Here is a 22,454-nt window from a genome sequence, read left to right on the forward strand (position 1 = left end):
AAATGACATCTAAATGACCTCCATTCTTGGATGGTTTTCAATGTATGAAGAATATGAAGGTGAGAATTTCTATCTTAGTGATGAAATTCATTTCACCATAGTTGGTCCTTAAAATATAGTCTATGTTTAATTCTATGAATTATGAGTATAGAAAGTTAATGGTGTGATACAACTCCTTAGTTTTGTATAGAAGAATTTATTTATTAGGAAATTGAATGATATAGGTGTTTAGTTTATTTTATATCTAAATGTAATATTGATTGAGAAGATATGGTGCTTGCTAAGAGTGTTCATATGACCACTTATTTTAGCTCGATGAATGCACTATCTAACTCAATAATTATTTAATTATTATAGTAACAAAACATAATGAAACTAGTAAAAAAGAGGGTTGTTGTGTCTACTTTTGATTCTTATTTTTTCTAGGCAACTAAAATATGTATTTCTCCTATGCTAAATTTGTATGTAGATTAAATTATTCTATGTAACCAATGAATGGGATATATATATATATAGGTGATAATGATCTAAAGACCTTAAAAAATACAAATCATTTTTATGGGTTAAATTATTGTACTATTAAATTTATTTCTTATAAAAATTATATATATTAAAAATACAATTACATTCGATTTTATTCAAGTTCTCAAAAATATTATACAGTGTTCAACTTGATTTATTTAGGCATACTTAGTCTAGTTAATAATCCTTTGATTTCTAGGTCCTTGCATTATTCATGTCTTATGAAGGGATATGTACACACAAATTGGGGATTAAAAGGTGAGAAAATCACTCATTTAACTATAAAACATTCAAATTATTTAATAGTTTAACTAACATATCATGTTTATGGTTTGAAAAATATCAATTGATAACATGGTCATGTTTCATCACAAAATAAATCGCAAAACACAATTTCATTTGATAGTTCGAAAGACATGATAATAAATCGCTATCATAAAAAGAAAAAAAATAAAACTTGACAACAGATTCATAATTGCAACTAAGAGATGAATACTATAATTTTTTTAAGAAAAAAATTGTCACTTTTTATCAAATTTTAAGTCTACCCCAAGTGTTTTCACAATACCACATTAAAGGAGTGCTAACCAGGCAATCTTTTTATGTTTCCTTTTGATAAATTTTACAATTTTGAAATATTCAAGCTTACATGTCTTATTTCTCTTTCTAGAATATTCCTCCAATCTTTAATGCTCTTCTTCCTAAAATGTGATTTTTGTCTCTCATTTTCAATCTTATTTGGCTACGTCAAAATTCATAACTCTTCTCTTTTCCAATTGATTTTATGCACAATGAATGGTATCCATTTAATGTATTTAGACATATGAGAATCTTAAAATTTGGCTCACATACTTATCTTTTCACCATGAAATGCCTTGCTTCTATATGCCTCTTGGAAATTATAAAACAAACAAAATGGACTTTCCATTACCCTCTCCATTTACCCAACCTTTTTATGTTCTTAACTAAACCCCTCCAAATGATATGAGATTTTTATAAGGGAAAAAATAAACATTAAACATTTAAGCATTTCTAAAAATTTAAATTATTTTAAAAAATAATCTTGAAGTCATTAATAATCTAAAATAAAATAAAATTCAAAAGAGAATACATTTCTTGGGTTGTGTAGGATTTACTATGAGTCTAAATACTCTTGCATTAGATAAATATTGTATAAGTTGTATGTAAATATAGACAACAAGAACATACAAGGATTATTATCTAATGAATATTACACAATGGCTATAATCAAATTATTTGAAGAAACTTACTTGTTGGGTTCAACATATCAATTTGTCTATGAGACACTACCAGAATGCATCTCGTATATAAATCTTTGGTGTGGTTGTCACACTTCTTGTGGGCTTGCAATTTACTATTGTCCATGCAATTTGTTAATAAGAAACAACCTACACCATAGAAAACTACTACGAGACCACCTACTATCATCCACATTGAATAAATATTAATGAAGCACTTCGTAGTCCAAACAATAAAGGCTATCATAGAGTTGGGAGTAAAATAAGGGCACCCACTAGCTACTATGGAGAATAAATTTCTACAAAATAGTAGATCAATAATTCATAATACAAAAGGAACTTGTATAACATTGAAATGCTTCCACCACTAGTTAACAACTCAAAGGGCTTATAGCATATGGCTCAAGATGATTAGGCATACAAAACATAATTTATTAGGGTGTAGTTTAGTGGGTTATTGGGAGTGAGAGGTTGACTAATATAACCTGCATCCATATGCTAAGGGTTCTATTTATTAGGCTACTTCTTGGTCACTACTAAGGAAAAAGATTTCAAATTGAGTTAGAGTTTGATTTTAATAATAGGTCATTTTCAAAAATAGAAGCAAAGTGTAAGGTGTGTACATAAGGAATAATAAATGTCTTAGGCTTCTACATAGGCAACAATGACTACAAAATAAGAGCTTGTATAAGATAGAGGAGTGATTAAAGTAACACAGGACATAACTTTGATGAATAAAGGCTCCAGTTGTAGGATTGATAAATGATTTAACAGGTCCACATAGTTTAATTTCTTTAATCATTTATAACTAAGAAACCACCAAATGATGTGAAATCAAGAAAAAGTACAGTTGCAATATAAGGTATAACAATGAGATGAATGTATCAAAATCTTCATAAGTAGATGTTATGCTTATGTATATAAATCCATTCATTGCATCCATTCTTATTTCCTTGCACTATTTACTTCTTCTAATATAGAATCAATTATTGAAAGGGGTCACATCGAGCAATTGTTTGTATTTATATCTATCAGATCCAAAAAGACTCATGGTAGCATGCATGCCAATCACCTATTACTTCATTCTAGAAGCCATGTGCATGGTTAAAGCCTTCAATTTTCTATGTATTTTCAAGTACTAGTAGCTTTATAGAGTAAACCTAAAAGTATCATAGAATTCATTAACGCATATTGGTTTGTTTCATGAATGAATTTAGATTGTAGAATCTAAAGATAATTTTAAATCAAGTTTGGAGTTATAAAATGAACTAATAAGATAGTAGCTTTTAAATATATCCATAACAACAAACTCGACCCAACATATAATAGAAAATAGTATTTTACTATTGATCCATATACATAATTTTCTAAATCCTTTAACACACATTTCATTGTATTTATTTACTTACATCAATTCTTTAGTCAAAAAGTGAAAGAATCTCTCTTCTCATTTATTGCTATTTATATTATAAATATACGTTTTGTCTCATACTACCTAAGTCTATCCAATCCACTCCATCTAACCAATTTATCTTAATTAATTATTAACTATATGTTCGATTTAACGTAATTTACGCCTTTAAGGAACCTTATTTTTAATTTTCAATGATATAATTCATACTATAACCATCAAAATTTGAACTATTGCCAATTGTCTGCAAGCGAAGGCTCTTGACAATTTCCAAACATGATGAACAGATGGAGTACTCATAAAATGAATTGAATTAGCATATCTAGCAGGCCTGTATAATTAAATCATAATTGTATGAAATTTTGTAGATAAAATAATCTAATAGATTCGCGCACAGCTATCGTCAACGTTTGTCGGTATACAACATTTTGTGTTGTAGTTGCAGTTGCTTGGGTACAATGAATGCCATTTAGTTTGTCTGTGAAAAATAACTACTATTGAAAAGAAAAAAGAAGTTAAGCTGTCAATCTACCTAAATATGCTTCAGGATAAGGCAGAATTAGTATTAGACGGTTCTGTTGATTTGAAGGGAAGACCTGCTGTACGAAAAAACACAGGAGGGTGGAGAGCTTGCTATGTAATCATTGGTAAAAATTAAGCATTCCCTCTACATAAAACCTTCCCCTGCTTCATTGTCAAGATAGTAATTCTGATTCTATTTGGCGTCAAGGAAATATGAGAAAGAAGGGCTTATTGGATTCAAGTAAATTTAGTGTTTTGAAATTTTTTATGTATAAAGCAGGTCGATTAGTATTGGAGGTCTTGATGTTTCACCTCCAAATGTTATATGAGAGATGGGTTTGTGCAAATCATTTTTTTAATGAAATTTGATTCAAAATCTATACAATTAAATTTTGATATTAATAACATAATTCAATATCAGTTATTTATTGTGAATTTTGATTTATTTTCAGGGTATGAAATTTGTGATAGAATGGCTTTTGCTGGGATTTGGGCAAATTTAGTGGTGTATCTGACTACCAAGCTGCATGAGGGCACAGTCACTTCCTCCAGAAATGCCACCAATTGGACCGGCACTACATGGCTTACACCTTTACTTGGGGCATACATTGCTGATACATATTTGGGTCGTTTTTGGACATTTGTAATTTTTTCATGCATTTATATCCTGGTATGTAATAGTATGTCTTTATTCTTTCATTGAAATGACAGGACCATGAATGGGTTATCTGAATGTGATTATGACGTTCATTTTGGCACAGGGAATGGGTATTATAACGTTAGCAGTTTCGATGAAGTCTCTGATACCGCCAACCTGCCCATCAAATGAAAGCTGTGAAAAGGCTTCTTCTCTGCAACTTGAGCTTTTTTATTTTGCTTTATATGTTCTTGCTCTAGGCTCTGGAGGAACAAGACCAAATATCTCCACTATTGGAGCAGATCAGTTCGACGATTTGCATCCCAAGGAAAAATTGCAGAAGTATGCTTTTTTCAATTGGTGGATTTTTATAGTTTTTATTGGTAGTCTTTTTGGTCAGACAGTAATAGTGTATATTCAGGACCAGATCAGTTGGGGACTGGGGTATGGAATAATGACCGCCCTACTCATAATATCATCCTCTGTGTTTTTGATAGGATCTCCAATTTATAGACATAAAATTCAGAGAGGTAGCCCCCTGCAACGAATGGGGAAAGTGATTGTCACAATGATTCGGAACTGGAAAGTTTGTGTTCCCTCAGATTCATTTTCTCTTCACGAAGTGAATTCAGAGAAATATATGAGTGAAGGTCGATATCCGATTGCTCGAACTGGACAACTCGGTTTAGAAACTAATCTTCTTCAATTCATTCTGATAGGTATTAATTTTATTTTTTTGTTTTTATGTGGAAAGAGAACTCTGGGAGAGGATTCAGAAGTGAATATTCTGATTTTGCATTTGTCAAAATCTTATTTGAAAATTTCAAAGCACTCTCATCTTTAAATAGGATTTTATTTGACAAATCCTTTAATTATAACGAAGGTTTCAGGGTCACATCATCAAATATTACACCATATCATTATGCTTTTTGTTGAGGTTCTAGAAAGGCCCCAAAAACTAGTTAAATCATTAGTTGTTCACTATTTCATGTTTTATTGGTGTGCTGATATGGCATCACATACTTTGTTGTATCATAGACCTAAGGAATTACTTATTATCAGCACTAACAAAGTTTTAAAGTCACAACTATCAGTACTATATTACTAAAAATATTGCACATTAAATCAACAAACGCTATCACAACTATTAGAATATGTTCAAGTACTAGCGGAAAGGACCTAGTAATTGAGCTCCTTCCAATGACTGTGATAACATTTGTTGATTTAATACTCATACTTGTTGATTTAATGCCCAATATTTTTGACAAAATTGCACCAATAGTTGTGACTTTAAAGTTGTTATTGCTGATGATCACCATACATAATTGAATCAAATGTAACCCTTAGATGTAAAAGACAACAAATCATGTGATGTCACATCAGCACACAAGTATCGGTCTCACTTTTGCACAAGTATGGGTCTCACCTTTTTTGGGAGTTGTTTTGGGCACCTTGGCAAAAAGCATGCTGATGTGATCCTCAAAACTTAGTTATAAGCAAGGGACTTGCCAAGTAAGCTGCTGTAAAAAATTAAGAGTAATTTGAAATTTTCAAGTAAGATTTTGCGAAGTGCGAAATTAGAGTGCTCAACCATTGAATCCTCTCCCCTAGATCGTTCCACTTATTTAAACATAATTTTTTAAAGATTACTGACAAATTTACACGTCATCGGTGAACACAATTTCTAACCATTCAGCTATTTGATGATTACAAATAGCTCACTAATTCATAAGCTTTAAGATATAAATTTGATTTGGGTATTGTGTTTGTGAATGTCAGATTGTTGGAACTCTTTCATAGCCCACTAATTCAAAAGCCTTAAGGTAGAAATATGATTTTGATATTCTATTATGAATGACAGATTGTTAGACAAGGCTGCAGTTAAAAATGGGGTAAGATCAAATCCATGCACTGTGACAGATGTAGAAGAAACAAAGCTGGTACTAAAAATCCTTCCAATTTGGCTGACAGTCGTCTTACCAAGTACGCTGTTTTCTCAAGCTGGTACACTCTTTCTGAAGCAGGCTATGACTCTTGATAGAAGTATGGGCTCTAACTTCAAAATCCCTGCAGCAAGTATAGGTGTTTTTGTTCCCATAGCAATGCTACTATCCCTAGCAACCTATGATCGTTTCTTAGTCCCTATCTGCAGAAGATTCACAGGAAATCCCCGAGGCATAACTATACTTCAGAGGATGGGAATCGGCATGATAATCTATACCATTGCAATGATGGCAGCCATGATAACAGAAATTTATAGGTTAAAGATCATTAAGAACCATGGCCTTACTGATAATAGTAAGGCAATTGTGCCTAGAAGCATCTTCATTCTACTTCCACAATTTATAATAACAGGGGTCGCAGAAGCCTTTATAGAAGTGGAGAAATTGGAGTTCTTTTATGGTCAAGCTCCTGAGAGTATGCGAAGCTTGGGCACTGCTTTATATGTGACTGCCATAGGAATTGGGGCCTTCCTCAACAGTGTTCTCCTCACAATTGTAAGCGACATTACAGGGCGACATGGCCATAAAAGCTGGATTTTAAATAACCTGAATGCATCACGGCTAGATTACTATTACGTCTTCTTGGGTCTTCTTAATTTTGTGAACTACTTGGTCTCCCTGATTATCTCTTCCATGTATACATATAAAAGAGAAACGAGTGAAGCTCTGGCCAGAATATCATTCAAAAAGAATGGAGATGCCACTGAAATTGGCGTTTAGTCCAGAACTATTATGAAGAAAGAAAACTGTTGACAAGATCCAGTAACTATGGTCAGATATTGAACCTTGTCAAATGAGACAACTGAAAAAAGTAAAAACCAGAAAACATAAGAAAATATAGGGAGAACCAGGGAAAGATGAGCTGAAAAGGAAATACTAGTTAATTATCACTGAATAGTTTGAAGTCCTTGATGGCCTACAATTCTTTGTTTAAAATTTGTAACTTGTTGTGTGGATAGTTATTTGAAATTTGTAACTTGTTGTGTGGATAGTTATTTGATTACATTTTGATCCTTGATGGTATTGATGTTCATTTGGGGTTTTCCTTTAGCTTTAGATTTCTTACTAGAATAGGGAGGGGATTTACTAGTAGGACCAGCAGAATCCTCACATCTTTTATGCTAATGAATCATGTTTTATATCTTCTATTAAAACCACAATATTCTTTATTTCCTCCTTCTAGTACACATTAATGTTTTGTATATTCTTAAAAAATTTATTCTAATTGGCCTAAGGACTACCAATCATCTGCTCTATCTTACTGTCCTCAATTGGGCTAGTAAAATACTTAATATTCTTCACCTCTTGATCCATATGGACCCACCTATCAAAATTTTCAACCATTCCCTTCATAGAATTCCAAATTCTCTCATCAATTGACTCATTAGGCCATTTGCAACCTTAGTCAAGGATATTGTTTCCATCTTGTGGATCCTTACCTTAGTCATGTGGAGCTGAGAAAGCTACCACATTAGAATCTCATTTTGGTGGATGTATTTTAAGTAGCCGATTATTCCTTGAAGAACCTAGATTAAAATCAACCCCCCCCCTAAGGAGAGGAATGGGAACTAATGGGTGTTGCTAGCCAATGGGTAAATAGTATGGGAACCTTCAGAAGAGAGGGACCATGCAGAACTTTAGTCATCATCCATGTAGTGTCTAGTCAATTGTAACCTTTTTGAATTTTGCACTCTATTTGGGCCTCTACTTTAGATACCTTTGGGTCTAAGAGAAGAGTATGTGTTCAGAGAAGATTATGCGTTATTGGGCTTGTGTAATCTACTGACATGTACATGTACGTTTCTCTCCAATTCTTGTATGGATAAAATAACCTTAAAACTTTTTCTCTATTTTTTCACATGAAAACAAGATAAGAAAGGATCAAACCAAACTCATTACACAGAATAGATGAATAAAGAAAGAAACACCCCCCCCCCCCTCCTAATATATATGAATAATATCGTAAGAGGAAAAAGATCCCTAATGTAAATTATTGTTTTGATTAAATAGATGAAGCGATAAGTATTAATTAATTTTTATATAAAGCGAGGATAGTGACATATTGTTTTGATTAAATTAAAGATTAAATGTGAGGGTTATTGATATTTAATTCAAAAATTAATAATAAAGAGTAATGTTGAAGATTTAGAGTATTAGTTTGTCACTGTTTAAATATTGATTTTGTTAGTTTAATGGCCTCATCTTAAATTTTGTGTTATTTAAAAAATCTTTGTGGTTAAATGTCACAGCCCTTACCATAGGTATGATAGGGAGATGTATCAATACATCAATCAAAATATTGATGGAAGGAGATGGGTAGATGATGAGAATTGTAAAAGTTATGGATAACATTCATTTCCATCAATCTTGGTAGAGGGAAGAAATTAAATGCAAGCCATGGGCACTAAGCAATGAGAGTAACTTGCCATGCTATTAAAGAGGCATGACATCTTTTTATAGGGAATAATGTCAAACTTAAATAATTAAAGTAGACTAATATAGATTTTTTTGTATACAAACACATGTATTGATGTTGATTAAAGCATAAAGGATAGAAATAAAGTTTAATGGAGGGGCATAACATGGCTATAAATTATGAATGTGAAGGGAAGAATTAGGGAGGATAGCCAATAGTAGTGAACAATGAGAAATCTAATGTCATCTTAGTCAATCACCAATAGGACAAGGAGTTCCAATATGTTGTTAATTTATGGAAGCTCATGTTAAGCTTTATGTAATTGCTAGTGCAACAATAGGTTATAAAATTGGAAATTCTATTCATCAATGTGAATATTGGATCTCAATTAATGTCTTCGATAGAGTAAATTTCTTAGATGGTTTCCCAAAACTAACTTCCTCTTTTATATATCATTACTAGACACTAGAAGCATATTCTATAAAACTTCACAACCATACTCCCACATTAAACATGGTCTTACACCCATTTCAATGCAACTTGTTCCAGGAAAAGATGATTGAGAATCACTCGAAGGCACTATCACTCCCACGTTCATATTGCACACCCACAAAGTTTTGATCGCATCATGGTATCATTTAAGAAATCATACTTTTTTCGTAATAAAAAAATCTCATCACCATCATTTTCTTCTCATACTATGAATTCTTTTGTGAGGTCTTTATATGAGAATTCAATTAGAATGGTTACTATTATAACCTATACAAACATAAATAAATTACTTACTTTATACATCTTGCAATTATAATAATTAAAATGAGAAATATTGTTTTGATTATATAAAGTGGGAAAGGGCTTGAATCCATTGCTTAAAGGTCATATTCTCGGTGAAGGAGGAATAGTTACTGGATCAATAATATACACACATAAAAAATGCATCACATAACACCAGATATACAAGGAAAACCCAATGTGGGAAAAACCTCGGTGAGAATAGCTACTGGAGATCTTCTGCTCCAATCCAACCTCACAATGAAAATTATCTAATTATAATTTTAGGGCACCAACCCAAGGAGAACCAAACCCTAATTTATGAGCACCAATTTAGTGATCAAACTAATAGATTTCAAATGCAGTGATAAATTCCTATTATAATTTTTTTTTTGTAACTGTTATGCACTATGTTCTACCGGTTTCAAATTTACTGGTCACTTTCACAATCTCTTCAACTACTCTCCCTCTCTGTCGGATCCCACACTCTGCCTCTGCTAAATCACACTTAACTTCTGCAACATATCCACCAGTTCTAACTCTCTAGGTATTCCTAGGTCTATTGCCTCCATAAGAGTTTCATCAATGGAGTACTTCTCCACAATGTGCTTTGATATTCTTTCCCTTTGTTTCGTATTTTCCTGGAATGCTTTGAAATAGCCCCAAAGCTTTTCATCCCTACCAATACCAAGACCGGTGATTGCATCCTTGATTTGCATATCTACTAGTATTTTATGAGCCCAACTCTTCATCCCTAGACTGGGTAGCTCATTCATGAAGTAAAGCATTAAACAAAGAATGAGATTTCCAAACCTAAAAGTTCCTTTCTTAACACTCTTAATCTTTCCAAGATTTATCATTAACTCACCTCTTAGCCATTCACATAAATCATACTTCTCATTATTCTTTAACATCTGATAAGCAACATGGATGCAGGAACTACCAACAGAGTTCAGTTGACTAGATTGAGTTACCATATAGCTGATTATCTTGTTGACAAATTTCACATCTAAGTCCTTGATGGTGCTGACTCTCATGGATCTTCCATTATGGGTTGCATTGGTGAGCTTCTCAACCGCAATGGTGGAACTCTTCTTGGCAGGTTCTTGTCCGACTTTGGGTAAGCTAGTGACTGCTTGAATTGCTTCCTTTGTGATCATGTAGGGCCGATCCAGCCATATGAAATCATTGTGAACCTTGCTCAAAACATATATGATAACCTCATCTTTGAATTCCAGTATGTACAAAATACCGGTTAACCCTAGATCCCGGATGAACTTATATTCCAGCATGATTGTTCTAGAGTCTCCTAGTATCACAGATTGATACATGCCCTTAATCTTTTATGTACCTAGATCCTCCAAGGTGCAGTGAATATATACCCTTACATCTTCAACATACATCACGTCTTTAGGAACCCTAGAGAATGTGCCCGCAAAGTCTTCTTTCTTAGCTATCTAGGAAACTTCCTTAAAAATGAGTCTCAGCCTATCCTTAACTTCAACAATGGTGGGATTTTCAATGAAAGTAGGAGAAGATGATCCAAATGCCATTTTGAAGAAATACCTGAAAAATGATCACCGGTGTTGAGATTTTGATTTTTTCTCTGATGATTGCTGGAAATCCTTTCAGAATGCTTTTGCTCACTCTTAATCACCTAAAATTTGCCTTTGCTTTGCTCTAGATTGCTTGAATGTTGGGTGAGTGAAAATGAGTTCACTTTCTCCTTTAACTAGCAAGAAAACCCTAATCCTTCACTGTCATAAGTGCTTCATGATGTACCCTACTGGATGTCGGTTTCACAGTCTTATGTTGGGTAATCCTTCATCAGTGATTAAGATAATTCTCCAGATTGCTTTCAGATCTCCTCTAGGGAATATACAAGCTTTTCAATAGATTTGATGGTATAATGAAAGAATAAGTATCTAGTAGAATACTGAGAGTGGGGGGGGTGAATCAGTATACTGAAAAACTGATACAAAGTTCCCAAACTCAAATTCAATCATACAAAGTAAACATATCACAATTAAGATCAATATTCATAAGAATACTTGACATCAACTGGTTTGACTGTTATGACAACTTAACAGTAAACAACTCCAATCTTGTAAACATCAACACTCCTTAATCATATCTCAACATATTCATCTCTCAATGCTTCTAGTTATCATGCGTTATAAGAAGTTAATTAAATCAACAAATAAGATCATAACCACAAAAACATTCACCACTTGACACAACTGTTTATACGTGGAAAACCCAAATAGGTAAAAACCACGGTGAGATGAGACTCACAAGGATAGCTATCTGAACTCTTCTGAAGTTTGCCCTGTTAGGAGCCAAGCCTATTAAAGCTTTACAATAAGTCCTGTTAAGAACTAATTCCGGTTAGGAATCACCCGGTTAAGGGATTTACAAATATGCCTTAATGAAAAGCACAATACCTTGTTAGGAGTAACCTCGCTAGAGAATTCAATAATCCAAGCTAATGGACCACCTTGTTAGAGGATTTAATAAGTAACCAACCTTGTTAGAGCATACCCGGTTAAGGGATTTCACTTCTACTATAATTGTTAGAAAACAACAAGTTTCCTTGATCTATCTGAATAGCACTACATTTGCTTGATCAGATCCTTTTAAGCTTCAATCTACCTTACTCAAAGTGCAGATCCATTCACCAGTTAGGCAACTACACACTCAACAGGTTTATGCCAATCTTGCCAACAAATTTTGCAAACAACTTCATCGACCTTAAATACAAATTAATTAGGCTGGTAACACAACAAAAACCTAATTCTCATCATCGATATTACAAACAAGTCGCTACAATCTTGACTGTTCGAAATCATAACAATCTCTTCACAGTCTTCAAGAAAATTCCATCCACTCCATGATCATTGCTTCATCGGACTTTGTAACTCATCACACGTTGTGCATTAGATGCAATCCACTTCGCTCCTTCCCTAGAAAACAAACAAACGTGCCAAAACAATTTGAACTTATCCTCATACAATGATCACACGTGTCTCCATCATTACCGCTCATCAGATAATAAGCCAACAAACTTGATCGGTTGGGGTTTTAACAACTGGTAGGGTTTACCATTTACATTGCATAGAAAGGTTTAACCCTTTACACCAGTTTACCAATTCAACTCACAAACTTTATACACTAGCTTACAACATCTTCCACAAAGCTCTTCTTACCGGTTACTAGCCAATATCAAAAACAACAATATCAACAATAACATGAATACCATTACGAGTTCAATTGACATCAATGACAACATATCATTAATGCAATCTATATGCAGAATGCCAACAAACTAAAAATTCCAACAATCTCCCCCTTTGGCATTGATGGCAATACAAATATGAATGCCTTTGATTGCTGTAGATTGGTGAATATGAATCCTGGTTTACATTACCAAGTATTCACCTTTTGTCTATTTGTCTTCAACCTCCCGCTAGTTCACCTAATCAGACACATAATTCTTCTCCCCCTTTGACAACAATGCCAAAGTGAAAGTAAAAATAGGTAATTTTGCTCTCACTATGCATCAACAACATACTGCAACTTGATGCTCCCCCTGTGGAATACATCCACTCCTTCATCAATCCATGTAAGATTCTACAAGTAATTCAGGGATTGATGTAATCAACATCATGCTCAATTAACTTCATGAAGAGGGACAACCCCTAATTGACTTCTAAGATACTCAAAAGTGGTCTTAAGCAGATGTTTGGTAAAGATATTTACAAGCTACTCCTTGGTAGAAACATGCTCCAAGATAACACCTTTACTTTAAACTTTTTTCCCTCGAGAAGTAATACTTCAATTCAATGTGCTTAGTCCTTGCGTGCAAAACAGGATTTTTAGAAATGTTTATTGCACTTGTATTATCACACAAAATCTTAATTGGTTCTAAGATTTTCATCTTAACACCTTCCAAAATGTGCCTCATCCAAATAGCTTATGTGCAATTCATATAAGCTGCTACATACTCAGCTTCAGTAGTAGATTGTGAAGTACAACTTTGTTTTTTGCTACTCCATGAAACTAGCGTTCCTCCTAGAAAGAATGCTCCACCAATATTACTCTTTTGGTCATCAATATTTCCTGCCCAATCAGCATCTGTGTATGCCTTCAAATCCAAATTTCCAACATATGGATACCATAACCCATAATCAACAATACCTTTCAGATATCGAAAAATTATCTTGGTTGCCATTAGATGTGCTTCCTTTGGATTCTTCTGAAATCTAGCAACAATACCAACTACATGGGCAATATCTGGTCAACTGTGAACAACATAGTGTAATTTTCCAATCATTGATTTGTATTCCTTTTCATCTACAGACTTAGATGCAACTTCCTTGGAAAACTTACAACCTGTAACCATTGGGGTTCCAACTGGTTTACAGTCACTCATACCAAATATCTTCAAAACCTCTTTCACATACTTAGATTGAGTAATGAAAATACCATTATTCATTTGATGTATCTGCAAGCCTATGAAAATATTTATTTCCCCTACTAATGACATCTCAAACTCAATCTTCATTTCATCTGCAAAACAATTACTCATGTCATCATTACCTCCAAATAAATATCATCAACAAATACTTCACTGACCATTATTTCATCTCCTTCAGACTCGAGATAAATGTTGTTGTCATCACTAGATCTAGCAGAGCCTATCTTCATCAGATGTGTATGAAGTCATTCATACCATGCTCTGGGTGCTTTCTTTAATCCATACAAAGCTTTATGCAATTTGCATACCATGTCTTCCTTATCTGTCAATGCATAACCATCATGCTACTCTATATAAACCTCTTCTTTCAATATCCCATTCAAAAATGAAGACTTAACATCCATCGAGTATACCTTGAACTTCTTATGAGCTGCAAATGCAAGTAAAGTTCTGACACATTTCAGTCTTGCTAATGGTGCAAAAGTTTCTCCATAATCTTCTCCTTCTTCTTGCGCATAACCTTTGTAGACTAATCTTGCCTTGTTGCAAACTACAACACCATCTTCATTTAACTTGTTTCTAAACACCACATTTAGTACCTATAACATTCTTGTTTACCAGTCGGGGTACCAGGGTCCAAGTGTTGTTCTTCTCAATTTGATCCAATTCCTCCTCCATAGCTTTAACCCAATGATCATCATCAAATGCCTCCTTAGCACTTCTAGGTTCAAAGGTGGAGATCATGCAAGAGTTCTCTCTTATTCTCCTTCTAGTTAGGAATCCAGCATCCTTATCCCCAATAATATGTTCAAGACTGTGATCCAGTCTCACATACCTAAGAATAACACAATCATTCTCTTCAGGTTCAGCTTCTTCATTATCATCTTCTTCTGAAATTATTTATTCTGGTTGAACAAGTATATCAAGATTTGCTTTACCAGTTTTTCATTTAAGAGTTTCAGGTTCTAAAAGAAAAATGCAAGGATCTTCATCCTTTTTCTTTGAACTCATTCCTTCAGAGACTTCATGACATTCATCTACACAAACATCAGCACTCTCAACAATTCTCTGTGTTCGGTTGTTGAAGCATTTATAGGCCTTACTCTTGGTGGAATAGCCAAGAAATATGCCTTCATCACTCTTAGCTTCAAACTTTATTATGTAATCACCTCTTTTAATAAAACATTTTCTTCCAAATATCTTAAAATATCTAACAACAGGTGATCTCCAATACTAGTAATCATAAGGGGTTTTGTCCTTACCTCTTTTCAAAAAAACTAAGGTCATTGTGTAGACAGCTGTACTTGAAACTTCTTTCCAAAATGTTTTAGCTACACCTCCTTGTATCAACATAGTCCTATCAGCTTCAACCACTGATCGGTTGTTTCTCTCTACTATACAATTCTGTTGTGGTGTCCTTGGTGCAAAAAGATGCCACTTGATACCATTCTCATCACAGTACTTAGTGAATTCCTCATAATTAAATTCACTGCCTTGATCTGTTCTCTGAAATTTTATCTTTTTGCCACTCACTTTCTCAGCTAAGGCCTTGAATGTCTTTAATTTACCAAAAGCTTCATTCTTATCATTCAAGAATGTGACCCACATCATCCTTGAAAAATCATCAGTGAAGATCATGAAAAATTTGTCACCTTGAATGCTTCTTGTTCTTATTGGTCCACATAGATCTGTATGAACCAAATCTAACAAGTGATCTGCTGAGAAGGACATGCTCTTGAAAGTTGAATCATTCATCTTTCCTAACTAACATTCTTTACAAAGAGCATTAACCGGTTTGTCTAGCTAAGGCAAACCTCTTACTATCTTAGACTTGCTCACTTTCACAATATTGTCAAAATTTATATGACAAAATATCCTATGCCAAAGCCAGCTATCATCTTTTTTTGCAATCAAATAGTTACTAACTTAGGATTAAGATGAAATAGCTTACCTCTGGTCTATTTACTAGTCAACTGCAATCAATTCACCTTTGTTGTCAAAGATTTTGCACATACCATTTCTAAACTCTGGTGGGTATGCTTTGTCATTAAGTTGTGTCGCACTCAAAAGATTGTGCTTTAGGCCTTCAACCCAATAGACATCGTCGTCACTTCTTTTCCCATCAAGAGAAATAAATCCCTTACCTTTAACCATATAGGGTGAGTGATTGCCAAATCTGACAACACTGCCATTAAATTCCTTCAGGGAAAGAAATTTTCTTTGATCACTGGTCATGTGATGTGAACAACCACTATCAATGATCCAATCATCAGAGTTATCCATCCTGGATACTAGTGCCTTCTGATCTGATATTTATTCCTTAATAGCTACAAACACAATATCTTCACTAGTATCATCATCAGATTCTTCATCAGTAATAGCACTGTCAATAGCTACAAGACAATCTATCTTGCCCTTACCCTTATACTTCTTAAATTTGTCTCTCCTGTATTCATTTTCACCATTAGGGTAATTAGCTGCTATATGACCAATCTTGTTGCATGCAAAACATTTTAAAGGTAGCTTACCTCTATATTAATGAGTGCCTCTAGGTAGTCATTTTGCCAACAATGCTTCAAGTTCCACTAAGTTGTCTTCATCATCAACATCTCTACTGGATCTAGATTCATAGCTATGGCCGGTATCTTTACTTCTTCTCATAGATGGGTTAGAGACAGAAGCTCTGAATGCAGATTCTGATTTTTGTACACTACCATCACAGCCATTTAATTCAAAAGCAGTAAGTTTTCCAATAATAGAGTCAAGAGATACCTTTGTCTTGTCAATGGATTTCAGCTCCTGAATAGCTGCAACTCAGATAGCATAGACCAATAGCAGGGTTCTCAATACCTTACTGATCACTATGGCATCTTCTACTTTCCCTCATACACTCTTTATTTCACCAACTATCTCTTTTATCCTTTGACCATACTGTTGGATATTCTCACCTTCAGACATTCTCATGTCATCAAACTTTCCTCTTAGACTCTCCTCTTTAGCAATCTTAACATGTTCATCACCGCTATAAATCTCTTCAAGTTTTTTCCACACTTCACATGCAATTTCAAGACCATGAACATCTACATATTCAACATCAAACAGGGAACTGATAATAGCCTCTGATGCTTGGTGATTTTCTTGTTTTTTTCTCTTCTGATCATCAATTGGGGTTCCAATAGGTGTAATATACTTAGTTTCTATATGATCCCAATACTGACTACCAAGACTCTTAATGTAAATCTTCATTTTGTCACTCTATATTCTATAGTTATCTCTGTTGAACTTCAGACCTTCTTTCTTCATCATGATCTACAAGATCTTTTCCTCAAGTTGTTAGGCTTTTAGATAAAAGAGGACCTAAGATGCTCTGATACCAATTGATGGTATGATGAAAGAATAAGTATCTGGTAGAATGCTGAGAGGGGGAGGTGAATCAGTATACTAAAAAACTGATACAAAGTTCCCAAACTCAAATTCAATCACACAAAGTAAACATATCCCAGTTAGGATCAATATTCATAAGAATACTTGACATCAACTAGTTTGACTGTTATCACAACTTAACAATAAGCAACTCCAATCTTGTAAACATCAACAATGCTTAATCATATCTCAACATATTCATCTCTCAATGCTTCTAGTTATCATGCCTTATTAGAAGTTAATGAAATCAACAAATAAGATCATAACCACAAAAACATTCACCACTTGACACAAATGTTTATATGTGGAAAACCCAAATAGGTAAAAACCATGGTGAGATGAGACTCACAAGGATAGCTATCTGAACTCTTCTAAAGTTCGTCATGTTAGGAGCCAATCCTGTTAAAGCTTTACAATAAGTCCTATTAAGAACTAATTCTGGTTAGGAATCACCCGGTTAAGGGATTTACAAATATGCCTTGATGAAAAGCAGAATACCCTGTTAGGAGTAACCTCACTAGAGGATTTAAGAATCCAAGCTAATGAACCACCTTGTAGAGCATTTAATAGGTAACCAAGCTTGTTAGAGCTTACCTGGTTAAGGGATTTCACTTCTACTGTAATTGTTAGAAAAAACAACAGGTTTTCCTGATCTGTCTAAATAGCACTACATTTGCTTGATCAGATCCTTTAAAGCTTCAATCTGCCTTACTCAAAGTGTAGATCCATTCACCGGTTAGGCAACTACACAGTCAACAAGTTTCTACCAATCTTGCCAGCAAATTTTACAAACAACTTCATCGACCTTAAATACAAATCAATTAGGTTGGTAACACAACAAAAACCTAATTCTCATCATTGAGATTACAAACAAGTCGGTACAATCTCGACCGTTAGGAATCATAACAATTTCTTCATATTCTTCAAGAAAATTCTAACCGCTCCATGATCACCGCTTCATCGGACTTTGTAACTCATCATGCGTTGTGCATTAGATGTAATCCACTTTGCTCCTTCCCTAGAAAACAAACAAACGCACCGAAACAATCTGAACTTATCCTCATACAATGATCACACGTGTCTCCATCATTACCGCTCATCTGATAATAAACCAACAAACTTGATCGGTTAGGGTTTTAACAACTGATAGGGTTTACCGGTTATATTGCATAGAAAGGTTTAACCCTTTACACCGATTTACTAGTTCAACTCACAATTTTAACACATTAGTTTACAACATCTTCCACAAAGCTATTCTTATCGGTTACTAGTCAATATCAAAACTAGCAATATCAACAATAACATGAATACCATTACTGGTTCAATTGACATCAATGGAAACATATCATTAATGCAATCTATATGCAAAATGTCAACAAATTAAAAATACCAACAAGATTTGCCAACCCTTAAGGTGTATGCCTCAGTTACCAGTGGAATTCTCTGCCAGTGTAGGAATGCTCTATTCTACCGGTGGAGTTACCAGTGTAGATCCATCTCCACTTAGTTCTGTAGACTTTCTAATCCATCTCTTGGTGGGATCTTGTTGTATTTCATCTTCACCTTTCTCATTTCCTATATCATTGCTAACCGATTGAGTATTGCTTCTGCAGTACTTAGCAATATGACCTATTTTTATGCATTCATAACATGTAACATTGTTCTTTTGAATTTGTTTAACATATCCAGTGTGATTCCTTGACCTACATTGATTAGCCAAATGACCAAACTTTCGACATGCATGACATTTGACATTCATTCTGCAATCTTTTGATCTATGACCATATTTCCTACAATTTGTGCATTGACCAGGAACATAATTGTAGTCTTGATTTTCTCTATTTCTACATTGTTTAGCCATATGCCCAAATTTATTACAAACAAAGCATCTACCATTTAATTTATAAGCATTAGATTGCCTTACCGATTTCCTCTGGTCTGACGAGTTCTGCATACCAGTTGTTTGATCTTCATTTGTAGTACCAGAGCTTTCACCTTGTACAAATCCAAGTCCTCTAGAATCATCATTATGCCTTTGTCTTTTCAATAAGTCATCCAACTGTGCAACACTAATCCTCAATTTTTCTTTATACTCACTCACAATAATCAGATCATCTCTCAGAGTTGTTATTTGTCTTTCAAGTTCCTGTTCATTGTTCTGGGAGTGTGCCAAATCAGTTCTCAACAGATTATTCTCATGAGTCAATCTGCCACATTCATCAAATTTGTTCTTTAGAGATATAACAAGATTATCTTCCTTCTTCTTTCTATCCTCAATATCTTTTGATAACCTCATAGTCAAGTCTTGCATTTCAATCTTCATGAGCATGTTTGCTTGACTTAGTTTCTGACATTGTTCCTTAAGTGCATTTTTCTCTTCATCATCCTAGTTTTGCAAAAGTTCCTTTCTTTTGGCTTGAGCTAATGACAACCTTTCTTGCTAGACAAGAATGAATTCATTAGCAGAATTCAATTCATCTTGCAGTTTTAAATTTTTTATCCTTTCAGCATCATAATCCTCAAGAGCCATCTCAAGTTGCTTCTCCATAGCCATGTTCAATGATTCTGGTTTGAGGATTTTCCTCAAGCTGTTAAACTTATTCTGAGGAACTAGGAACACTGAGAGGGGGGGGTTGGTGAATCAGTGTTCTGTCGGTAAGATATGATTTTACCCTTTTATAACATACACATATAAACTGGAAAATGAAGAAACATATAACTTGAAGCAAATAAACCATCCACATAAATGAACACCATAACACACAAAATTTATAAGTGAAAAACCTCAAAGAGAAAAAACAACGGTGGGATTTGTGACCCACAATATTAGTTCACTAGCCATATGAAAGGATATTACATAAAATGGGGGCTTGCACATGCAAGAAGACATGCTGCCTAGAGCACACTGCTCATCACAAATAGAGTTTCACTGACTACAAGCTTCTACTAAGATAAAATAGTAATAATGAACTCACAAAATGCATCTACTATGCCAAAAAGAGTTATGGTTATAGTATTTCTCTGTTCCAGTTCATAAACCCTGAACACTTCTACCGATATCTCTTCTCCTCCAAGAATGCTTTCCAAACTATCTATAGATAATTACATGATATAGCATTCATATACAAATTATTTACTTATATATTCTTCGTATCATATAGTTCTACTATTATTCTCTTATATCACTATATACAAAATGACCTAGCAGACTAACCTATATACCCTTACAAACAACAAGCCTTATGTCGGCTTGCAATGTATTACAAAAGATATACAATGTCGGCTTTATACAATAATTACAAAATGATTTTACAAATAAAACTTCCTTTGGGTCCAAGGCTTATGTCGGCTTCACTGAAGTATGGGATGTCGGTGCCAGTGCTGATGTAACCCTATATTCTCCAATGTCGGTATCTGTCGGTGAATGCTTCCTAGTGTCGATGTATGCTAGTGTAAGCTTCCTTATGAATCTTGTTGCCAAGTAACCATGTTGCCATGTTGCCATCATTGACAACATATGAATCCAATGAGTGTCAATTACCAACAAATTGCACCACAATAACTCGAATTACTAGAATCATCATCATCTCATCACCTGAGCTCAAGAACACCATCATAATTGACTATCAAACTGAAAGGTTCACTTGTGGATTCCCAATTCATGAACCAATAGAACTGATGACACACATCAGTGTCCAAACCACATCCCATACATCCACAACTAAATATATAGCGATTTCGGAACAATTTGGAGTACAAACCCGAATCCCAAATAACACGAACAATTGAATATCAAACTCAATACCGGATCTCATGACCCAATCAAATCATCATGCGGACCTCTGTAAATGGGAATGAACAATCAACATACAACATACCAAAAATCCTTTAATTTGCATTAGCTCATCTGCAATACATAGGTTAAACCAACATATTATCACTATTTAAAAAATGGGTATTCTTGTTCCATAATTGGCTAAAAGTCTGCAAAATTTAAGTCTGATTGTGGCCTTATTGCTTCTTTGTTCTTGATCTATAAGAGGGTTTAAGGTTTTTGTTTCTAACCCTTCCAAGTTTTTGAGAAAAACCCTTATGATTCTATTCATGTGTTACTTTTTGTCACTTAAAGAAGGGTCGGTCTGTCATAAGAAGTGTCCCGTCATTAGCTATTTCCCTAGGCGATCCCTTAATATTTCAGATTTATGTGCCCTTCCTTTACCTTGTTGTAATGTTTGTCGGGCCCAGTAAATATTGTACAACTCTTTGTTGATTGAGTGGTTGTTGTTGCTTCGTTAAGAGAAGTTACTAGCAAGTTAGTCATCACGAAATAGTGAAAGGTATAGACGGACCTGACCAGGTGGATTGACCGTCGGATAAAATAATTGCATCTTGATTGTGATCCAATGGTTTGCGTTGATTCACTAGCCCAAGATGCACATGGTATATATTTTGCGAAACAATGAAAACATGTGGCGGGTCCCAGAGACAAGCGGCTTTCCTTTCTTAAAAGGTGATCAAGTTGGAAAAGGATCAACGACTTGTGTTGATTCGTGGCTGGGAGATGCATGTGTTCTACCTTTCGCAAAATAGCGAAAAGGTGGCGGGTCCCACTAAGGTTGTCGTCAAAGTTGTAGGTCTAGGTGGCGATGACAGAGCAGTGATGGGGCACTCAGTTGGCAGTCCGTGGTGGGCCTAGGTGAGGTGGTCATAGAAAGGATAAACAATGAGCAAGTTCTTGAGATCTAACGGCCCGTGCGGATTTGTGAAGACAAGATAATCGGAAGATAGTCATCGTGAAAGGGCAAAAGAAGCCAGTGGGCCCAAAAGATAGGCAGGACACAAAGTTAAAAGCCAATCAAGTCTAATTTCATCGGACGATTGTCGTGGTTTCATGGTCGCATGTCAAATGAAGATTTGTCTCCGCAAAATGGTGAAAGATAGGTAGAAATCACACAAAAGCATGACGTGGCAGGACAGATGGTGTGTTTCATAGAGTAAAAGGTGACCTGTCCA

General features: G+C 34.5%; 1 protein-coding gene across 1 annotated transcript; it reads left to right on the forward strand.

Annotated features, from left to right (window-relative positions):
- Nucleotides 1-3,730: 3,730 nt before the first annotated feature.
- Nucleotides 3,731-7,074, forward strand: LOC131856668 (protein NRT1/ PTR FAMILY 5.2-like). Its single transcript, XM_059208531.1, has 4 exons — nucleotides 3,731-3,839; nucleotides 4,167-4,384; nucleotides 4,476-4,795; nucleotides 6,213-7,074. The coding sequence occupies exons 1-4, from the start codon at nucleotides 3,731-3,733 to the stop codon at nucleotides 7,072-7,074; spliced, it is 1,509 nt and encodes a 502-aa protein (XP_059064514.1).
- The last annotated feature ends 15,380 nt before the right edge of the window (nucleotides 7,075-22,454 follow it).

Source organism: Cryptomeria japonica, chromosome 7, assembly GCF_030272615.1.
Source record: "Cryptomeria japonica chromosome 7, Sugi_1.0, whole genome shotgun sequence".
Classification (NCBI taxonomy): Eukaryota; Viridiplantae; Streptophyta; class Pinopsida; order Cupressales; family Cupressaceae; genus Cryptomeria; species Cryptomeria japonica.